Here is an 18,068-nt window from a genome sequence, read left to right on the forward strand (position 1 = left end):
AGCTTACTCAAAAGCCAGTCTGCTGCAATGGAGAGCTTCCAGCCCACTGAGAGTCCCTGTCACAGGGCAACACAGCAATGAGTGATAGAGGAGGATACCCCATGTCCTGTTCTGGCCTCTGAATGTGCACCCCACAGAGAGGATGACCCATGTTCTGTTCTGGCCTCTGAATATGGACCCCCACACACATACATAAAACAAACAAACAAAAAAACCCACTAATTATCTCAACGGGCACACGAAGAGCAACTAGGAATAGGGTTGGTATATACCTCAATGGCAGAGTGCTTGCCTATCGTAGATAAGACCCTGGAACTGAAATACTAGCACTGAAAACAAGAAACAAAAAAGAAATTGTTTAATTTGATAAAGGTCACCTACAAAATTAGCTGGGTACAGTGGTGCGCACTTTTGATGAACACATGGGAGGCAGAGACAGATCTCTTGAGTGTAAGCCCAACCTGGTCTACATAGAGTTCTAGGACAACCAGACAACCAGACAATCAGACAACCAGACAACAGAGCTACAAGGAGAGACTCTGTTTCAAAAAAAAAAACAAAAAAAAAAAACAAAAAAACAAAAAAAACAAAACACCAAGACCAAACAAAAACCTACAAAAATCTATTGACCGACATAATACTTAAATGTGAAATACTGATTTTTCCAACAAAGAAACAACCCTATCTTGATCATCAGTACTTTAGTGATTATGCTAGCATGTTAGCCAATACATTAAGACAACTATATACATTGTATGCACAACTAATAGAAACAAAGAAACTTGTACATGATACAACTATGTACATGAATAATTTATCAATAAAGGTTAAAAAGCCAGAACTATTAAAAAGCGATGTAAATATATAATTTATAGCAACTGTGTCATCACAAAGCAAGAAGATCAAGTTTTCAAAAAAGGAACTGGAGGGGAGATTCTGAGAAAACGGGTAAGTAGTAAATACTGAGAATCTGTCTCTTATCTGGGTAAGGACTGCACTGCAGAATCTGATACAACGGGGTTGGGGACTCAGTGGTAGAGCGCTTGCCTAGGAAGCGCAAGGCCCTGGGTTCGGTCCCCAGCTCCGAAAAAAAGAACCAAAAAAAAAAAAAACCCCCAAAAAAACCAAAACAACAACAAAAAAAAAGAATCTGATACAACTATTACTGTTTGCCTTACTGCCAAGTGCAAAAGTACAAGTCTTTTTAGTACAACCATTTGGGAGAGAGAGGTCTAGTTAACTCTATACAGAGTGAGACCCTGACTCAAAACAACTTTAAAAAGTATCTAATCAACTACAGGCTAGAAAGACAATTCAAATTCCTAAGACAGAATCTAAGTTTGAGGCCAGTCAGAACTACAGTGAGACCTTCTCCAAACAAACAAAGTCCCAAGTAAACCGAATTCAACAGCATACTGAGATGGTATGTTGGTATGATTATTTTCAGGTAATGCAAGGGTGGTCCAGAACATAGAAAACTAATCAACGTACAAACCTAATTAAAACAAATCCCCAAAGACATGGTCATACAATCTGATACAGAAATCTAATGAACTTTGTAGTGGGTTTACCCTAATGATGCTTGTAATTTATTGTTAGTTTGGCTCCCCAAAATTGTTTGTTACTAAAGAGTCCACATGTCCACAGGTAAGACACTGAGGGACTCTGCCCCAAGTTGGTTCTGATAGGTAAAAAAAAAAAAAAAATGCCAGCAGCCAATGGCTGGGCAGGTCAGTCAAAGGTAGAACTTTTAGGATTCCTAGACTTGGGACCAAGGGAAAGATTGGCCATGCTAGGAGTGTGGAAAGGAGACACACCATGCCTGCCTCAAGAACAGAAAAAACAAGATTGGTGGGTTCACACTTCAGGACTTTAAAACATGACAAATGGGGCTAGAGAGATGGCTCAGTGGTTAAGAGCACTGACTGCTCTTCCACAGGTCCTGAGTTCAAATCCCAGCAACCACATGGTAGCTCACAACCATCTGTAATGGGATCCAATGCCCTCTTCTGGTGTGTCTAAGACAGTTATAGTGTACTTATATATAATAAATCTAAAAACGTATTAAAACATGACAGAGTTACAGTAGCTAAAGCTGTATGTAGTGCATGCACACTGCACACAAATCAATGGAATAAATGGCCCAAAATTAAGTCCTAGATTTTAAGACCAAACGTTTCTGAACAATACATCAAAAATCATTCAGGGGGTTGGGGATTTAGCTCAGTGGTAGAGCACTTGCCTAGCAAGTGCAAGGCCCTGGGTTCGGTCCCCAGCTCCGAAAAAAAGAAAAGAAAAAAAAATCATTCAGCACCGAGAAAATATTTTACACAATAATGCTGGTAAAACTATATTATCTACACAAAGAAGAATGAAGTTGAACCATTGCTGACTTATTGAATATAAGAATTAACACTAGCACTTTAGAGACCAAAGTGTGAAGAGTGTTCCAAGTTCAAGCTGGCTACAGGATGAGTTCTGAGCCAGCCTGAGTTACAAAATGAAATGTGTCAGAAACCAAAGCTGGGCATGTAGTTCAGTGCAAAAGCTTGTCTAGTATGCAGGATGCCTGGTTCATGCCTCCAAACTGAACAAAAATCAAGTGGGTCAAGATCCAAATCTAAAAGCTAAACCTATAAAAATTCTTGGAAGAAAACAGACCAAAGGATAAAAAACATTGAATTTGGGCATTATTTCCTCAATTATATCATAGTCACAGGCAACAAAAAGACAAATAAGGCTTCATGAAATCTAAATTTGTATGTGTACCTAAGAACACTATTAGCCAGACACAATGATTCATGTCATTAATCACACCCCAGTCATTAGGAAATTTGAGAAAACTAAGGACTTTTTTATGTCAAGGGCTTTGGGGTCACAGCAAGCTGCTCGCTCTTTATATGTATGTGGGTAAGCTCGACATCAATCTCAGGTATCATTTCTTTTGACACAGGGTCTCTCACTAGCCTGCAGCTCACCAATTAAGCTAGACTGACTAGTGGTCAGCAAATCCTAAGACCTCTACTGTTTCTGTCTCATCAGTGTCAAGACTCAACAAGCATGTGTCACCATACGCAACATTTTATATGTGATGTAGGAATTAAACTCAGGTCCTAGTGCTAGTAAGGCAAGCACTTACTAACGAATATCCACCACCTCCAACACCCCCCAGTACAGGATCCCATTTATTTCTCTCTTCCTTTTTTTCTTAAAGTTGTTTTTTTTTTTTTTTTTTTTTTTTTTTGGTTCTTTTTTTCGGAGCTGGGGACCGAACCCAGGGCCTTGCGCTTCCTAGGCAAGTGCTCTACCACTGAGCTAAATTCCCAACCCCAAATTAAAGGTTTGTGAGACAGGGATTCTCCGTATAATAGAGCCTTGGCTGACCTGTATTCACTTTGCAGTTGAGGCTAGTATCAAACTCAGAGATCTCTCTGCCTCTGTCTCCTGAGGACTGGGATTAAAGGCCTGTGTCATCATGATAGCTAAATAAATTTTTACCTTTTTATTTTATATATACAAGTGTTTTGCCTGTAGGCATACCACATGCATGTCTGGTGTCCAGAAGCCAGAAAATGGTATGTGATCCCTTGGAAGTGGAGATATAAACAGTTGTGAGACAAGGTAAGTGCTGGGATAGAACTTGGGTTGGTCCCTAGAAGAGCAGCCAGTAAATAACTGCTGAGCCATTTCTCAGGATCTCATTTGTTAAAATAATTGTGTTTTGTCTGCATGTGTATCTGGTACATGTGGGCAGTGATCAAGGAAGCCAAAAAGTGCAAATTACATAAATCTGGAGTTACAAAACAGTAATGACCTGCCATGTGGTTGCTGGGATTCAAATCCAGGTCCTCTGAAAAAGCAATCAGTATTCTGACCCACTGAACCACATCTCTAGCTTTCTCAATTGATATTTGTTTTTTGGGATTTTTTTTAAAAAATACTTTAGTGAGTGACACTTTTTAAAAAGGATTTATTTGTGTATTATAAGCAGTTGTCTTCAAACACAAAGGAAGAGGGCATCAGATCCCATTACAGATGGTTGTGAGCCACCATGTGGTTGCTGGGAATTGAACTAAGGACCTTTAGAAGAGCAATAGGGGGAGCGGGGACCATGGGGAGGGGAAAAAAAAAAGAAGAGCAATAGGTGCTCTTAACCACTGAGCCATCTCTCCAGTCTGACATTTGTTATAAACTTTTTCATCTATATGCAGAATCATATTTTGTACTTAGAATTATATTACAGGAGGAGGGGAGGGAATGGGGGTTAAGGACAGGAAACCAGGAAGGGGAATAACGTTTGAAATGTAAGTAAAGAAATATATGTAATAAAAAATTAAAAAAAAAGAATTATATTACACAGTAAATTAATGCCAGCTACTTATTCGAGAACATTCTTGCAAAACTGCTTTAGAAAACGAACTACATTTAGAAGTCTTCCAAAAGCAACTGCAGGATCAAAAGCCAAAGCCCCAAATCAAGCCAAATGGCAGCCATGGCTTGTTTCAGTCTGCCTACTGATTATTTTCACCCAGATCTTGGTTTCAGAAGAATAGCTCGGCATTTAAAACGACAGTATTTTGAATGCTGGTGATGAAGCATTCCTTTATGTAGAAAAGATTCATGAGGCAGCCAGCACACAAGGGTCAAAGGTAAGTCATGAGCCAGCGGAGAAAGCCCACTCTACCTTGAAGATCCATAAATGGCTAACACTTGCAAGGGGAGAGAATTGTATTCAGCCACCCAGAATTTACCCATGCTCCTTTAAGAAACCAAAGTTCAGCTGAGTTGAGCCACTCTAGACCTAAGATGGGAGAACTGTTTATGGATTATCTAGGGTGAGTATGGATGACTCAGAATCTGTTTTCTCTTCTCTCCAGACAACACAAAAACACAAGGGTGACCTATAAAATGTTAAAAAACAAAAAACGAAACCTTCAGATTAGGTATCTGATAGAGGTTAAGAGCCAGAATGCAGTAGTCAATAACAATACAGATTTTAAGAAGATGTTGAGCATCTCTGAAGTAGTGGGGAAATACAGGTCTAAACAGCATTGCCCCTCTCAGGATGGCCATCTGCTAAGAGGAGAAAGTGGTGCTGGCAAATATTTAAAATAAGAACACGTTTGTAAAAATGCTTGTAAAAATATAAGAATGATGCCATTACAATGAAGAATGACACAGTCTCTAAGAAACTGAGACGGAATCGCAGGAGACAGCTGTTACAGCTGCTCAGCAGCTAATCGGACATTCAGAACTATCTCACCTCAGGTCACTAGAACCCTAAGACAATTTGTTATACAGTCCTCAAAAAAATGTGAGTTTTTTCTTAGGGTGGGGGGTAGGTGGTTTGTTAAAAACAGATTCTCCCTATGATAGCCTGCCAGGTGTAAGTGTGTGTCATCATCCTTACCAGATCGATAAGCAGTCTAGAGTCCAAAATCCTCACTTCTTTACCACAGCTTACCTTCCACAAGCAATTTGAGTAACAATGCTTCCCATAAGCTCAAACACTTTCCTGGGGTTTATTTCATGACTGGTAGAATTATGACCCAGCTGGCCATAGCCTCCAGCTCCAAAGGTAAACACTCCACCTTCCTGGAAAATAACAAACCAACACAACTAACTTATGCAAAGCTCAACACCAGAAAATAAGCTAATATTTACCACATGAGACCACATTTAATACAGACTCAATGTTTTCTTTTCTGTCTTTGAAATTAGGTGATGGCCGACTAAAGAAGGCAAACATGTCTTCAAGCTAAAATAATTTAGTGTGTGACAATAAGGAATACACCCAGAGCTTAGTGCACGTTAGGCAAGTGCTCTATCACTCAGGCTCCAGCCCCGCATACCTTCTTCTACTTAAACCTTTTGTTTTGTCCAGAAACAGGGGTTTCTCAGTGTAGCCCTAGCTGACCTCGAACTCAGAGATCTGCCTGGCTCTGCCTCCTGAGTGCTGGGATTAAAAGCCTGTACCACTGGCATAACATTTTAAAAATGTATTATTAGTATGGATGTCCATGTTGCATGTGTAAACATGCATTTAGAGGACAACTCTAGGAGTTTGGTCTTCTCCTTCCACCTTTATCTGAATTCTGGTGAGTCAATGCAAGTTACTGAGGACACTTGGAAAGCACCTCTGTCTGCTGAGCCATCTCACCAGCCTCCTCTGCCTTTTATTTAAAATAGAATTTTTAAATAGATGTCAAAGCTGTTCCTGAACTTGTTCTTAGTTGAGGAAGGCCTTGCACTCTAAGGCCCTCCTGCTTCAGCATCTCAGGTAGTTGTAACTGTACAGGCTTGACCCACCAGGTATGCTCTGACAGATTTAAGTACTCAATCATGTTCTCATTATGATAAAAATATTTAAGTGTTAATTAAAGAAGTGATAACTACTAGGTATGGTGGTACACACTTGAAATCTCAGCACTTGAGAAGGTGAAAGGCTGCCCAATAGTTTGAAGAGCCAGGACTACGTTAGACACCACACCTATCAAACAAAATAACTGCTACTAAACCAACCAATCAAAGAGACAGGAAATACTTAATTGCATTGCTTTGGAATATCATTATATTCTTTTTTCTTTTCTTCTTTTTTAAACTCAAAGGACCCAACTAACATTTCACAAAAACTTAAAAAAAAAAAAAAAGCTATCTTTAGTTCACAAGCTTAACAAATGCTCTGCATAGACAGAGTATAATGTCCTCCCACCAGGAAGCCAGGGCAAAAAGATGAGTTCAAGGCCAACCCACGCTACACAGGGAGATCATATTAAATACAAAGTACAGATAGGAAAGCTCCCATGAAAAGTTCATGTAAGGCAGAGTGCATAGATGTGTATGCATACAGACCTGCTATAAGAGGCAATCTTTAAATCTTTATGATTGAACTCTCTCATGAGGCTATGATGTTTTGTTGGCTGTGTCCCCCCCCCCCCCCCCCCCCCGCCCCAGGAGCTGGGGACCGAACCCAGGGCCTTGCGCTTGCTAGGCAAGTGCTCTACCACTGAGCTAAATCCCCAACCACGTGGCTGGTTTTTTTTTTTTTTAAGACAGGGTTTCTCTGTGTAGCCCTGGCTATCCAGGAACTCCATCTGTAGACCAGGCTGGCCTTGAACTTAGCGATTCACCTGCTGTCTTTGTGTGCTGGGATTAAAGACATACACCACCACCATCTGGCTGAGGCCATTTTTAAAAAGAGACATGTGATAACCTAACACAACTATAGTATTTTTCAATTTGACAATTTCTTTACAACTATAGTTATGTGTGTGTAATTTTACACTCTGGTTTCAATGCTAACGGCATAATTTTTTATATATTATAGTATAAAAACACAGTTTAAAACTTTCCATAACAAATACAGAGCAGAAGGCAGGGTACAGACAGTTTAGTTCATAGAGTGCTTGCCTAACAAACATGGAGCTTTGGCTTCCATCTCTAACACTCTGTAAGGTAGTGAGTTCTAAGCCCAGCCAGGGCTACACAGTGAGGCTTTTTTCACCAGAAGAGGGAGGAGGGGGAAGAGGAGGAGGCGGAGGAGGAGGAGGCAGAGGCAGAGGAGGGAGAAGAAGATAAAGAGGAAGAGGAGGATAAGAAAATAGTTAATTTCTTTTACTAACTATATAAGACAAAATAATAACAATGGGGAGGGGCTACATAGCTGTAAAGACAGGCTTTATTTTCTGACCTCAGTTTATGTGGTGTATTTGGGATAGAACCCAGGACCTCCTGTATATTAGACAAGCACTCTACCAACCACTACATCCCTACCCCTTCAGAAACACCAATTTCTAATTTGGCCAAAAACAATTTTTCAGAATGTTTATGTTAATATGAACAAATAACAATATTTTCCAGTAAAAATTAGTTGCAATATGTTTTGTTTCTATATTGGTGAAGATCAAACTGAGGCCATCACATAACTACACCCACTGTCTGAATGTGTTCATTTTCCTTGACATCTACTCACCACAGAAGTACCCCAGAAGATGAAAGATGAATGTTAATGCAATTGACAAGGCTGTATTAAAAACTGTCATCGCTAGCTTAGTATTCAGCCTAAATACAACATTTAATATATTTATAAAATATAAAAAATATTTAAATATAATGAAAATTCAGCTGCTTCTTTACATGTTATAAAATATAAACCAAATGGAAATTTAATGCAAATTAGGTAGTATGAATAAATAAATACTAATGGGACTGACACACAGCACTGCAAGCCTGATGAACCAAAATGAAACCATCTCATTCAAAATATTTAATAATCCCAGCTGCTCAGAGGCTAATAGGATTTAAAAACCGGAGGTCAGCCTGAGCAAAAATAAAGAAGGGGCTGGAGATGTGGCCCAGTGGTAGAGAGGTGACCTAGTATACACAAGATTCTGAGTTTTAATTTCTATTATCAATACCACAGACAAACACCCCTCCAAAAAGTGCTAGAATGGTACTAAATGACTGCAGCCCCAGCGCTCCTGAAGCACAGAAACGAGATAATGTCTACAGTTTAAGGTGAGTCTGGACTACATTTAAACACTGCTGCAATTGAATGTCACAGTTTATCAAATGTGCAGTTCATAACTCTAAGCAAAATTGAACATTAAGGCAAGTTATTTTAAAAAATAATTTAGGCCTTTTTCAATATATAAACTATTTCTGAAACATAAACATTGCTCAAGTTTAATGGAAATATTACAAAAGCATTCACTAATTATGAAAAAATTACTGCGAATAATAAAAGTTTTTTAAATACAATACCTTGGTTAATGCAGCAGTATGATCTTCTCCGCAACAAATATAAACTATTTTCTGAGATCTTAGTGACTTTAGTAAATTAGGAACATACCTATCTGAAAATTCCAATAAAAGATGTTAATGATATTTTTAAACTAAAATTCTTCTAAAATGTGTTTCCTTTACAGATTTCCAAACTCAGTAGATGTAATACTAATTTTTATTATCAATCAAAGACTTCCTAAGAAAAAAAGCCTATAAATTTGGGTTTCTAGGCCTTATGAGCATTAAATTACCCTAGTGCCAATGTACAGAGGATTCAGCAATACAGGGTTTCAGTATTATCAGACTTTCGATATGTGTATAATTATTTATTCTGTAAGGGTCATGCTCAGAGATTCTACTCAACAGCCTGTCCTACTTTCTGCATTTTGTAGCAAAACAATTAACAGGTAACATAAGCATATTTATGCAGAATAAAAGCCTCTATTTAATTCTACGAGAGAATTATTTACTTATTATCATTATCAGTTTTTATTAGGTAAAAATGCACTTTGGCCACCTCAGGCATTACAAGTATGTTGAACTTCACAAACTATGACTTATATGCCAAATATTAGCATTCAAAAAAACTGGCAGGTATCAAGTATCAGATAAAAGATTGTAACTTGTTTCAAATAGTTGGGTTTTTTTTTTAATTTAAAATGTTTATTTAAGACAACCATCAGAGTAAAAAGAAGCTCAACAAAAAATAATCGAACAATCCAGATCAAATAAATCCAACTTGAAACAATAATATCAACTGGATATGTCATCCTACTCTTCCAGACTAAAAATTTTTCAACACCAGGCTAAGCCATTATTGCACATATGTTCTACCAGGTAGTGGCCAATACTGCAGCAAAACTGGTTACCAACTTAAATCAGTATTTATAAACTGTCTCTTAATGACATCCAGTAATGGCGACATAAGCAGCATAGCCTTTCTTCTCTTTCAGTACTGTGGATTAAGCCCACAGATCCCCTCTGTGGTAGGCAAGCCTCTCCCATGGACCTATATATAAAATCGCATACAAGTGCTCTAAAGAATATTTTTCTTCTTTTTGATGGGGAAAAGGTGCTAGGGAAAACCCAGGGCCTTGTGCATACTAGGCATGAGCTTTTCCACTGAGCTGTATCTCCAGGCCTCAACAAACTTTCCAATTTATTACATGTTTATTACATGTTAATTTTCAGCCTTCCCATGATCCTCCCAAACCACATTAAAATTTTAAATTAACACCCTCAGCCCCACTTCTATCAGTCCTGGGAAGATTTGGGTATACACTTCTCCAATGCTCTAAGAATCACTCATTATCTCAGAAGATCCTCGTTTAAAAATGCACTTAACTCTAAAGAGAACCTACCGTTCTCATCATTAAGACCTAGCTGACCAAATTTGTTACGTCCCCATCCAAAGATAGCTCCAGAAAGGGTGAGTACAAAACTATGGGCTCCTCCTGCTGCGACTTGCATGAATGGTATTCCAAGCAAAGACTTAATCAGCTGTGGTGAGGTTTGCTTTTGACATTCAATGCCGAGACCGAGCTGGCCATATTTATTCTGTCCCCAACAGAAAACTTCACTTGCTGTAAGACAAAAATCATAAAGTTATCTTACACACACACACACACACACACACACACACACACACACACACACACACAGAGTATTATTTGAAGATCAACTACTTCTTTGGGCCATTTTCTCATTAGATGAAAATATATACTTATTGAAGGAAGAGGTTTGTTTCTTTATATGAAAAAATGTTATCAGCACACTGGTAAGTTTCAGCAGTATACTAGTAACCAGTTATATAAACTAGGAATACGCTCATTTCCTCATGCCCTACAACAAAGGACTCTCTTTAACAGTCCTCATCTTTTACTCTTATTCTCTAGCCTTTCCCTAAGAAGTATCAAGGCTTCCATTATCAACATGTGCAAATCTAAACTAAGAAATCCCTTACTGCCCACTGCTTATTTGACATCTACATATGGATGTTCCAAAACTACTTCTAATTCACAGTGCTCAAACTGAATATGGCTTCTACCCTGCTTCCAGTTCCCACTGGCTCTCATCAGTGTTGCCCTTCATCAGCGGAAATCATATACACGGGGATGTCATTCCTTCTCAGACATCACCAAATGGAACTAAGGTTGGTTTTTTTTCTGGTAAATAGATCTGTTTTTAGCATCCTTCCTGGATCCTTTCATCATTTTCTCTACTACTTGTTAGTTCTAATTCATCTGCCAGCAACTTCAGCATTTTTTATTAAAACAACTAGCAATAATCTATTTAGCAAATTAAAAAGTTCAAGCTACAAAATGGTGCGCATTTAAAAGTAAGCTTCTGGGGCTGGAGAGATGGCTCAGTGGTTAAGAGCACTGACTGCTATTCCAGAGGTCCTGAGTTCAAATCTCAGCAATCACATAGTGGCTCTCAACCATCTGTATAGGATCTGATGCCCTCTTCTGGTGTGTCTGAAGACAGCTACAGTGTGCTTATATATAATAAATAAATCTTTTTTTTTAAATAAATCAATCTTAAAACAAAACAAAACAAAAACAAGCTTCTATGCTGAGGAAACAGCTCAACTGGTAAAGTGAAGACAAGTTCAACAGGCACTTGTTGAACAGGGCTGGGTGGAGCAGGGGTAGCAGCATGCTCATGCCATCTCTAGCATTCAGGGAGAAGGAGCCACTGATCTGGCTCAGGCTTACTGGCTAGTCAGCAGTCATTTGGTGAGCTCCAGGGCAGTGACAAATTGTCTCAAAAACAAAACAAAACAAAAAACCCAAAGATTACCCTGAAACTGATTTACAGACACCATAAGATCAATAAATATTTCAGCAGTTCTGTAAGTATAGAAACTAATAGCTGATTTTAAATACATGGAAATGAAATCAGGACAAATCTTGTAAAAGAAAATCCAGAGGCCTTTTTGTTCAAAGTACCAAACAATAATTTTTAATTAGAAAAGCCCGAGTACTTACCTTTAGAAAGTGCAAGTGAATGATAGTAACCACATGCAACCTGTACTATCTGGATGTCCGAAAGACTTTTAATATTTCTAGAAAAGAAAAGAGCAGACTCAATTCCCTCTGTGCAACAAGCGTATCTTGTGTGCTACTCATGTGTTACTCACTGGCCAGCTGTCTACTGACTTTTCAAGGCCTGTTATCTTTCTCAGCCAAGGCTAATTATCAAAACATCAGGTTAAACCAGTGATCAGAATATAAGTATAAGAAGATGTGCTGAGAAAACACCTAAAAAGACAGAAGCAAGGTAAGCCATGCTTATAGATAAACACCTCTCAGGATGCTTTTATCAAACATTCTCTATTATCCAATATTTTTCTTAATTTTTAGTGTAAAACCTGGCAGTTTATTGGGAACACTAATTATTCTAAATCTGGTGTTCTCCTAATCTCAGTCAGAACTCTAGGTCCTATCCCCCGCCTACCCTTCTCAATTAATGCCCACATCAGTGGCACTCCTGTTTCAATCATCTAGGGAAATTTAGTCCATTCCCATTTATGATAATCAATAATCAGTAATGCTTGCTCACATTCCTATCTTCACACTCATAGTTTTTCCTAACCACAGTGCATTACTGGGAGTAGGGGACAGGCTGGCTGCTACATCCCAAGTATCTTACATACTTCCCCTTCATGTGCTCAATCTTCTGCTTTTCTGAATAATGTTCTCAAGAAAAAGGTAAGAGGAATTTCTCTTATCTGACTTTCCCGATACTGCCATCTGACCTGACTTTGCCAACTATAAGACTGGAGCAAATTCTGAACAGAGTTTTGTTAACAATGATTTTCCAAAGACTGGTCCAGTGGATCATATTGTGGGCAAGAAAAAGGGACAGTTAACTCTAACTCCACACTGTATAAAAACTTTTATTTATTAGATCTATGTTCTTAACTACAGAACCTGAGAGTTGTGCTGCTTTAAATCAGCAGGTTCTAATGTACCTTCAGTTTTTGACAGTATAACAGAACACTATAGCAAATAAGTACGAAAGAGCCAGAAACAAATGCACACGGATGTATTCAAGTGTGCTGAGGTTGGTAATAACTGTTCCTGCTTATGGGTACCACCCACACCACACATTGATCTTTTCACCATTAACTTCAATGCACAAGCTCACCCAAAACATTTCAAAATACTATATTCTCAAAGAAGACTATTTTTTTCCTGTCATCTCTACTATAATGTCTGTCTCCTATGCTAAACAATGAAGACAGAATACATCTTATATCCTATGCCCATGGGAATCCCAAAGCCTAACACAGTGATAGCCAAATATCACTTAGTGAATACATCATTTTCCAAGGTCTACAGAGTGTGAAGCCAGTCAGAGCTACACGGTGAGATGCTGTAAACTCAAGCCCCTTAAATGACAACGCCCCAAGTTCTCGAGTTAAAACTCAGAGACTGAGCAGGCCTTTAATCTCAGCAAAGGATCTTTGAATTCAGTTTGGACAGCCCCTCTCAAACAAACAAAAAAGAAGAGAACTGAGTGAATTACAAAATCCAAACATATACAGCAGCTACTTCTCGTTGGTTTGTGGAGACAGCCCCACTTTGTAGCCCGAGCTCACCTAAATGACAATTCTTCTGCCTCAACCTCCTCACTGCTGGGACTGAAGGCATGGACCACCTCAACCAGCATAAAAACTGCTTCTAAGAAATTCACTCTACCTCTAAGGACATATAAATCCAAGGTGAAGCAAACAATTCTAAATTATTAGAGCATCAAAATATGCAAAACAAGTACTCTAGATATTCTACACCTAAGTGAGAGATCAACTCCAACACAGTATTAGAGGACTTTGATGACCCACTTTGTGTAGTTGACAGGATATCCTAGAAAAACTCAATACAACCCCAGAAGTCAAAAGGTACCCTAGACCAAATGGGCCTAGCAGACAACTACAGACAATGGCATGTAAAATATTCCCCAGGGTATGGTTGTACCACCTAGTAGGCCACAATTCTCAATAACACATCCTCCCTTCTCTCTTAGTTTGATAATGGTCTCACTTATTATTTTGGGCTGTCCACAAACTTGTTATTAATCTGAGGATGACCTTCTAGCACTTCTGCCGCCACCGTGGTGCTGGAATTATAAGAGCATGCCATCATATCTGGGTTTGCCATGTTGCTAGGTAACAAGGACTGTCTATCAAATGAGCTCTATCCCTAGTCCCTCCATAAAAATTCAAAAACAAAATATCTTTTTCAGTCACAGTACAATAAAACTAGAAATCAGTAACAAGAAACAAGTAGACTAACTGCACAAAATTAAACAGCTTAATTTTAAACAATCATCAAATAGATCAAAAAAAGAAGAAGAAATTTTAAGATTTCTTGAAAAGGGGGGAAATAAAGACCCAACGCACAAGCCTATGGACTACACCACAAGCTGTACTGAGATTTCAGCAATTAGCACCTACATTAAATAAGACAAAAAAGCTCTACAAACACTCATTCTTACTCAAAGATCAAGTAAAGCAAAAACAAAAAGCACCCAACTTTAATAAATGGAAAGAAAAATAAGTACCACGGTAGAAATAAATAGAAAAAAATTTTTTAATGTACAAAGTTCTCCAACAGACAAAAATGGGCAATCCACCTGACCAGATTAATAAAGGAGTCACAGACCAACTACATGGTTCAGGACTGCAGCACTTACTACCATGTTTAATGATCTTGTAAGAAGGACCCATACTCGGTTCCCAGCACCCACATGTCAGTTCACAACTATCTGTTGCTCTAGTTCAGTGGTTCTTAACCTGTGGGGTTCTCAACCCTTAGGAGCTGGTCAAATGACCCTTTCACAAGGGTTGCACGTCTGATATTTACATTGCAATTCATAACAGTAGCAAAATCGCAGTTAGGAAGTAAAGCAGAAAAATAATTTTATGGGTGGGGTCACCACAGCATGAGGAACTGTATTCAAGGGTCGCGGCATTAGGAGTTGGGAGCAGCTGCACTAGTTCCATAGGATCTGATGCCCTCTTCGGCTTTTCTGGGTTCCAGGCACTCCTGTGGTACGTATACTTTTATACATGCAGGCAAAAAGCACGCACATGCGGGGTTGGGGATTTAGCTCAGTGGTAGAGCGCTTGCCTAGCAAGCGCAAGGCCCTGGGTTCGGTCCCCAGCTCCGGAAAAAAAAAAAAAAAAAAAAGCCGGTTGGATGGTGTTTTGGGCTGGAGAGATGGCTCAGCGGTTAAGAGCACCCGACTGCTCTTCCAGAGGTCATGAGTTCAATTCCCAGCAACCACATGGTGGCTCACAACCATCTGTAAAGAGATCTGATGCCCTCTTCTGGTGTATCTGAAGACAGCTACAGTGTACTTATATATAATAAATGAACAAATAAATCTTTAAAAAAAAAAAAAAAAGCACGCACATAACAAAATAAGATCTTAAACAACAGAAGCAAAGTTAACAGTACAGTGGGTAAAAGCTAACTGGTTTCCCAAGATCTAAAACAAGAGCTGGGCATGGTGGTGCATACCAGAAGTCCCAGGACTGAGGGTTTGCACTTTAATGACTTCTGCATTTAATTAATAAAACAAAACCAATAAAGCCTTTTGAGAAAAAAAAAAGTCAGAGAAACACACAACTAATAGGTATTTGTTTTTCTGAGATTGGGTCTTTCTACATAGTTCTGGCTGTCCCGGAGCTTACTATGTAAACCAGGCTGGCCTCGAACTGACAGAGTCATCTATCTGCCTCTGCCTCCTGAGTGCAGAGGTTAAGGCACGTGCCACTATGCCCATCAACCAACCAGTATTTAATAAATACTTCAATAGCTGGGACATTTGACAAAGTAGAACCAGCAGCTGAAATCAATCTACCCTACTCTAGAAGAAAACAATTCCTGCTTTTCTTTACGAATAGAAATCCTATCCATTATGGAGTAGATACTGATACTTAGCCAACCACACACTTCAACCCAAATCACTAACAAGAACCAACTCGGTAACTTCTTCAAAGATCCAAAGGGGAGAAGTGATTAGGCAAAAATACATGCTCCCAGTAAACAAACTTATTTAGATAAACAGATTTATTAAAAAAGATTAAAGACCTCTTTGTGGTCACCTTTGTTACCTGGGTACTCTGATACATTCCTCTGATCCTTGCAGGCCAAGCTGTCCATCAGAGTCGAGACCCCAAGCATACACCTGGCCCTTGTCATTAAGTGCTAATGTATGAGCTTCTCCACATGAAACAGCTACGATATTTTGGGCATCCAGGGCAACAACCTGCTCTACAGAACAAAAGTCAGGAAAAGAAACATTACATTCAAGTTTTGAGTTGAAATGAGGATTAAAATATATTCAGTTCTCATTTTTTATCAAAAAATAAGGAGATGCTAAAACATAAAATACAACCAGTTGTTATGAAAAAAATTAACAAATATGTTCCATATATAATTCTCATTATGAAACTCTCATAATAATTATTATGATAAGATATAATAAATGACCTGAACATATTGGAGAAATCCAGGGCTTATCAAGATAATCTCAGAAGACCATATTCTATTTAAAACCAATATTGAAAAAGAAATCACTTAAAAATAAACTGGGCTATTGGAATTTCAGCAGTATAATTATAATTCAAACTAATTTTTAATCACACAGACACTACAGTGTAGTACTCATAATGAAATAATCTGAACTGGAAATTTAATAACAGATTAGTTAGTTTTTTTGAGGCAGAATCTTTTTTTTTTTTTGGTTCTTTTTTTCGGAGCTGGGGACCGAACCCAGGGCCTTGCGCTTCCTAGGTAAGCGCTCTACCACTGAGCTAAATCCCCAGCCCCCAGGCAGAATCTTACTACTGCAGGTCAGGGTGGTCTACACCTGGGACGCTCCTACCTCTGCCTCCCAAGTGCTAAGATTACAGGCATATACCACCATCACTCCAGGCTCAAATTTTAAAGCAGAAAATCAGTTGGATATTCTGAATAGAGAAGTAAAATGTAGTAGGGCTATTATAAATGGTGGGTCTTAGTTTATGGGTTTCTATTTTAGCACCAACAGTTATAAATCCCCTCATATAGTCATTTTAAATCAAAAGTAGACAGTCAGTGACAAAGTTTAAGATACAAAGTGTTGGGGCTGCAGAGATGGCTCAGTGGTTAAGAGCACTTGCTATTCTTAACAGCTGACCTGAGTTCAGTTCCCAGCATGCACACATTGGCTTGCAAACTCCTGTAACTCAATTCCAGGGAATCTGATGCCCTGGCCTGGCTTCCAAAGGCACCTGAGTGCACACCATACACATAAACATTCAGGATAACACCCACACATACAAAAACAAAAATATATGCAATGTTTGCTAGTGTTTTACCAGTACAAAGTTTTTAACATGACATTTAAAATTAACTTTATAAGATTAATTAATAAGAATGCTACAATTATTATCTGCAATATACCAGAAGCCTCATGATAAAAGCAATTTAAATTCCATCAAGCAGAGAGTTTGGTAAATAGTGCTATTTAATTATGAAACTAACTGTATCATGGGAACTGACACTCCTGCATGTAAGGCATTTCAAATTAGATGTGGATTAAGAGCTTGCTTTTTTTTTTTTTTTTTTTTAAAGTGGGAGGCTAGTGCCAGGAATGTATACAATTCTACTGATACACTAAGTACTTACCTTACAGTATCTTGAGTTGATAACCTATTTTTTAGACATGTACACCTGATCTTACTAAGTAGATCAGGCCAGCTTAAGCCTGCAGCAATCTTCCTTCCTCTGCCTTCCTCCCAAGCAAGTGCTAGGATTACAGGTGTGCACAACCAGGTCCAGCAAGTTGGTAATTCTTCAAGCTGGTGGCCCAGTATGCTGAAGTTTATTACACCAATTTCCCACTCTTTGTTGTTTATGTTTTAATTAAATCATTACAGAAACACAACAAACATACACACACACACACACACACACACACACACACACACACAAGAAAACAAGATGTAACCTGGCCATTCTCTAAAATCAAGGAAACTAAGAATCATTAGTTTACACAAATAGTCCTATCAATCTTAATTACAAGGGAAAAAAAACCTGTTATCAATAACAGAGGCTCTCCAAATAAGTCAATTATCTCACTAAAAAAATTCTCAAAGAAAATAGCAAAAGAAAAAAGAACACAAAAATGAATAGACGTTTCTGTTTTAAGAGCTCTTAAATTGGATCTGAATAGCTATGAAATCAAAGGCATCAAATTCTAAAGTGTATTATAAAATATCACACGTT

At 38.5% G+C, this 18,068-nt stretch overlaps 1 protein-coding gene across 12 annotated transcripts in view; it reads right to left on the bottom strand.

The window, feature by feature from the left end:
* Herc4 (HECT and RLD domain containing E3 ubiquitin protein ligase 4) overlaps positions 1-18,068 on the bottom strand; it is a 74,439-nt gene that overhangs the window by 37,640 nt on the left and 18,731 nt on the right. For 11 of the 12 annotated variants that reach the window (XR_005497262.2, XM_063279171.1, XM_006256135.5 and 8 more), the window contains 5 exons: positions 15,911-16,070; positions 11,775-11,851; positions 10,146-10,367; positions 8,764-8,855; positions 5,465-5,595 (listed from right to left, as the gene is read on the bottom strand). Coding sequence is in view for 11 of the 12 variants with exons in the window: in XM_063279171.1 (XP_063135241.1) it covers positions 5,465-5,595; positions 8,764-8,855; positions 10,146-10,367; positions 11,775-11,851; positions 15,911-16,070 (682 nt within the window). In the remaining variant the exon portion in view is untranslated. Of the gene's footprint in view, positions 1-5,464; positions 5,596-8,763; positions 8,856-10,145; positions 10,368-11,774; positions 11,852-15,910; positions 16,071-18,068 lie in introns of those variants that run through there. The other variant, XM_039098758.2, reaches the window with a different exon arrangement.

The sequence above is a fragment of the Rattus norvegicus genome, chromosome 20, assembly GCF_036323735.1.
Source record: "Rattus norvegicus strain BN/NHsdMcwi chromosome 20, GRCr8, whole genome shotgun sequence".
In the NCBI taxonomy this organism is placed as follows: domain Eukaryota; kingdom Metazoa; phylum Chordata; class Mammalia; order Rodentia; family Muridae; genus Rattus; species Rattus norvegicus.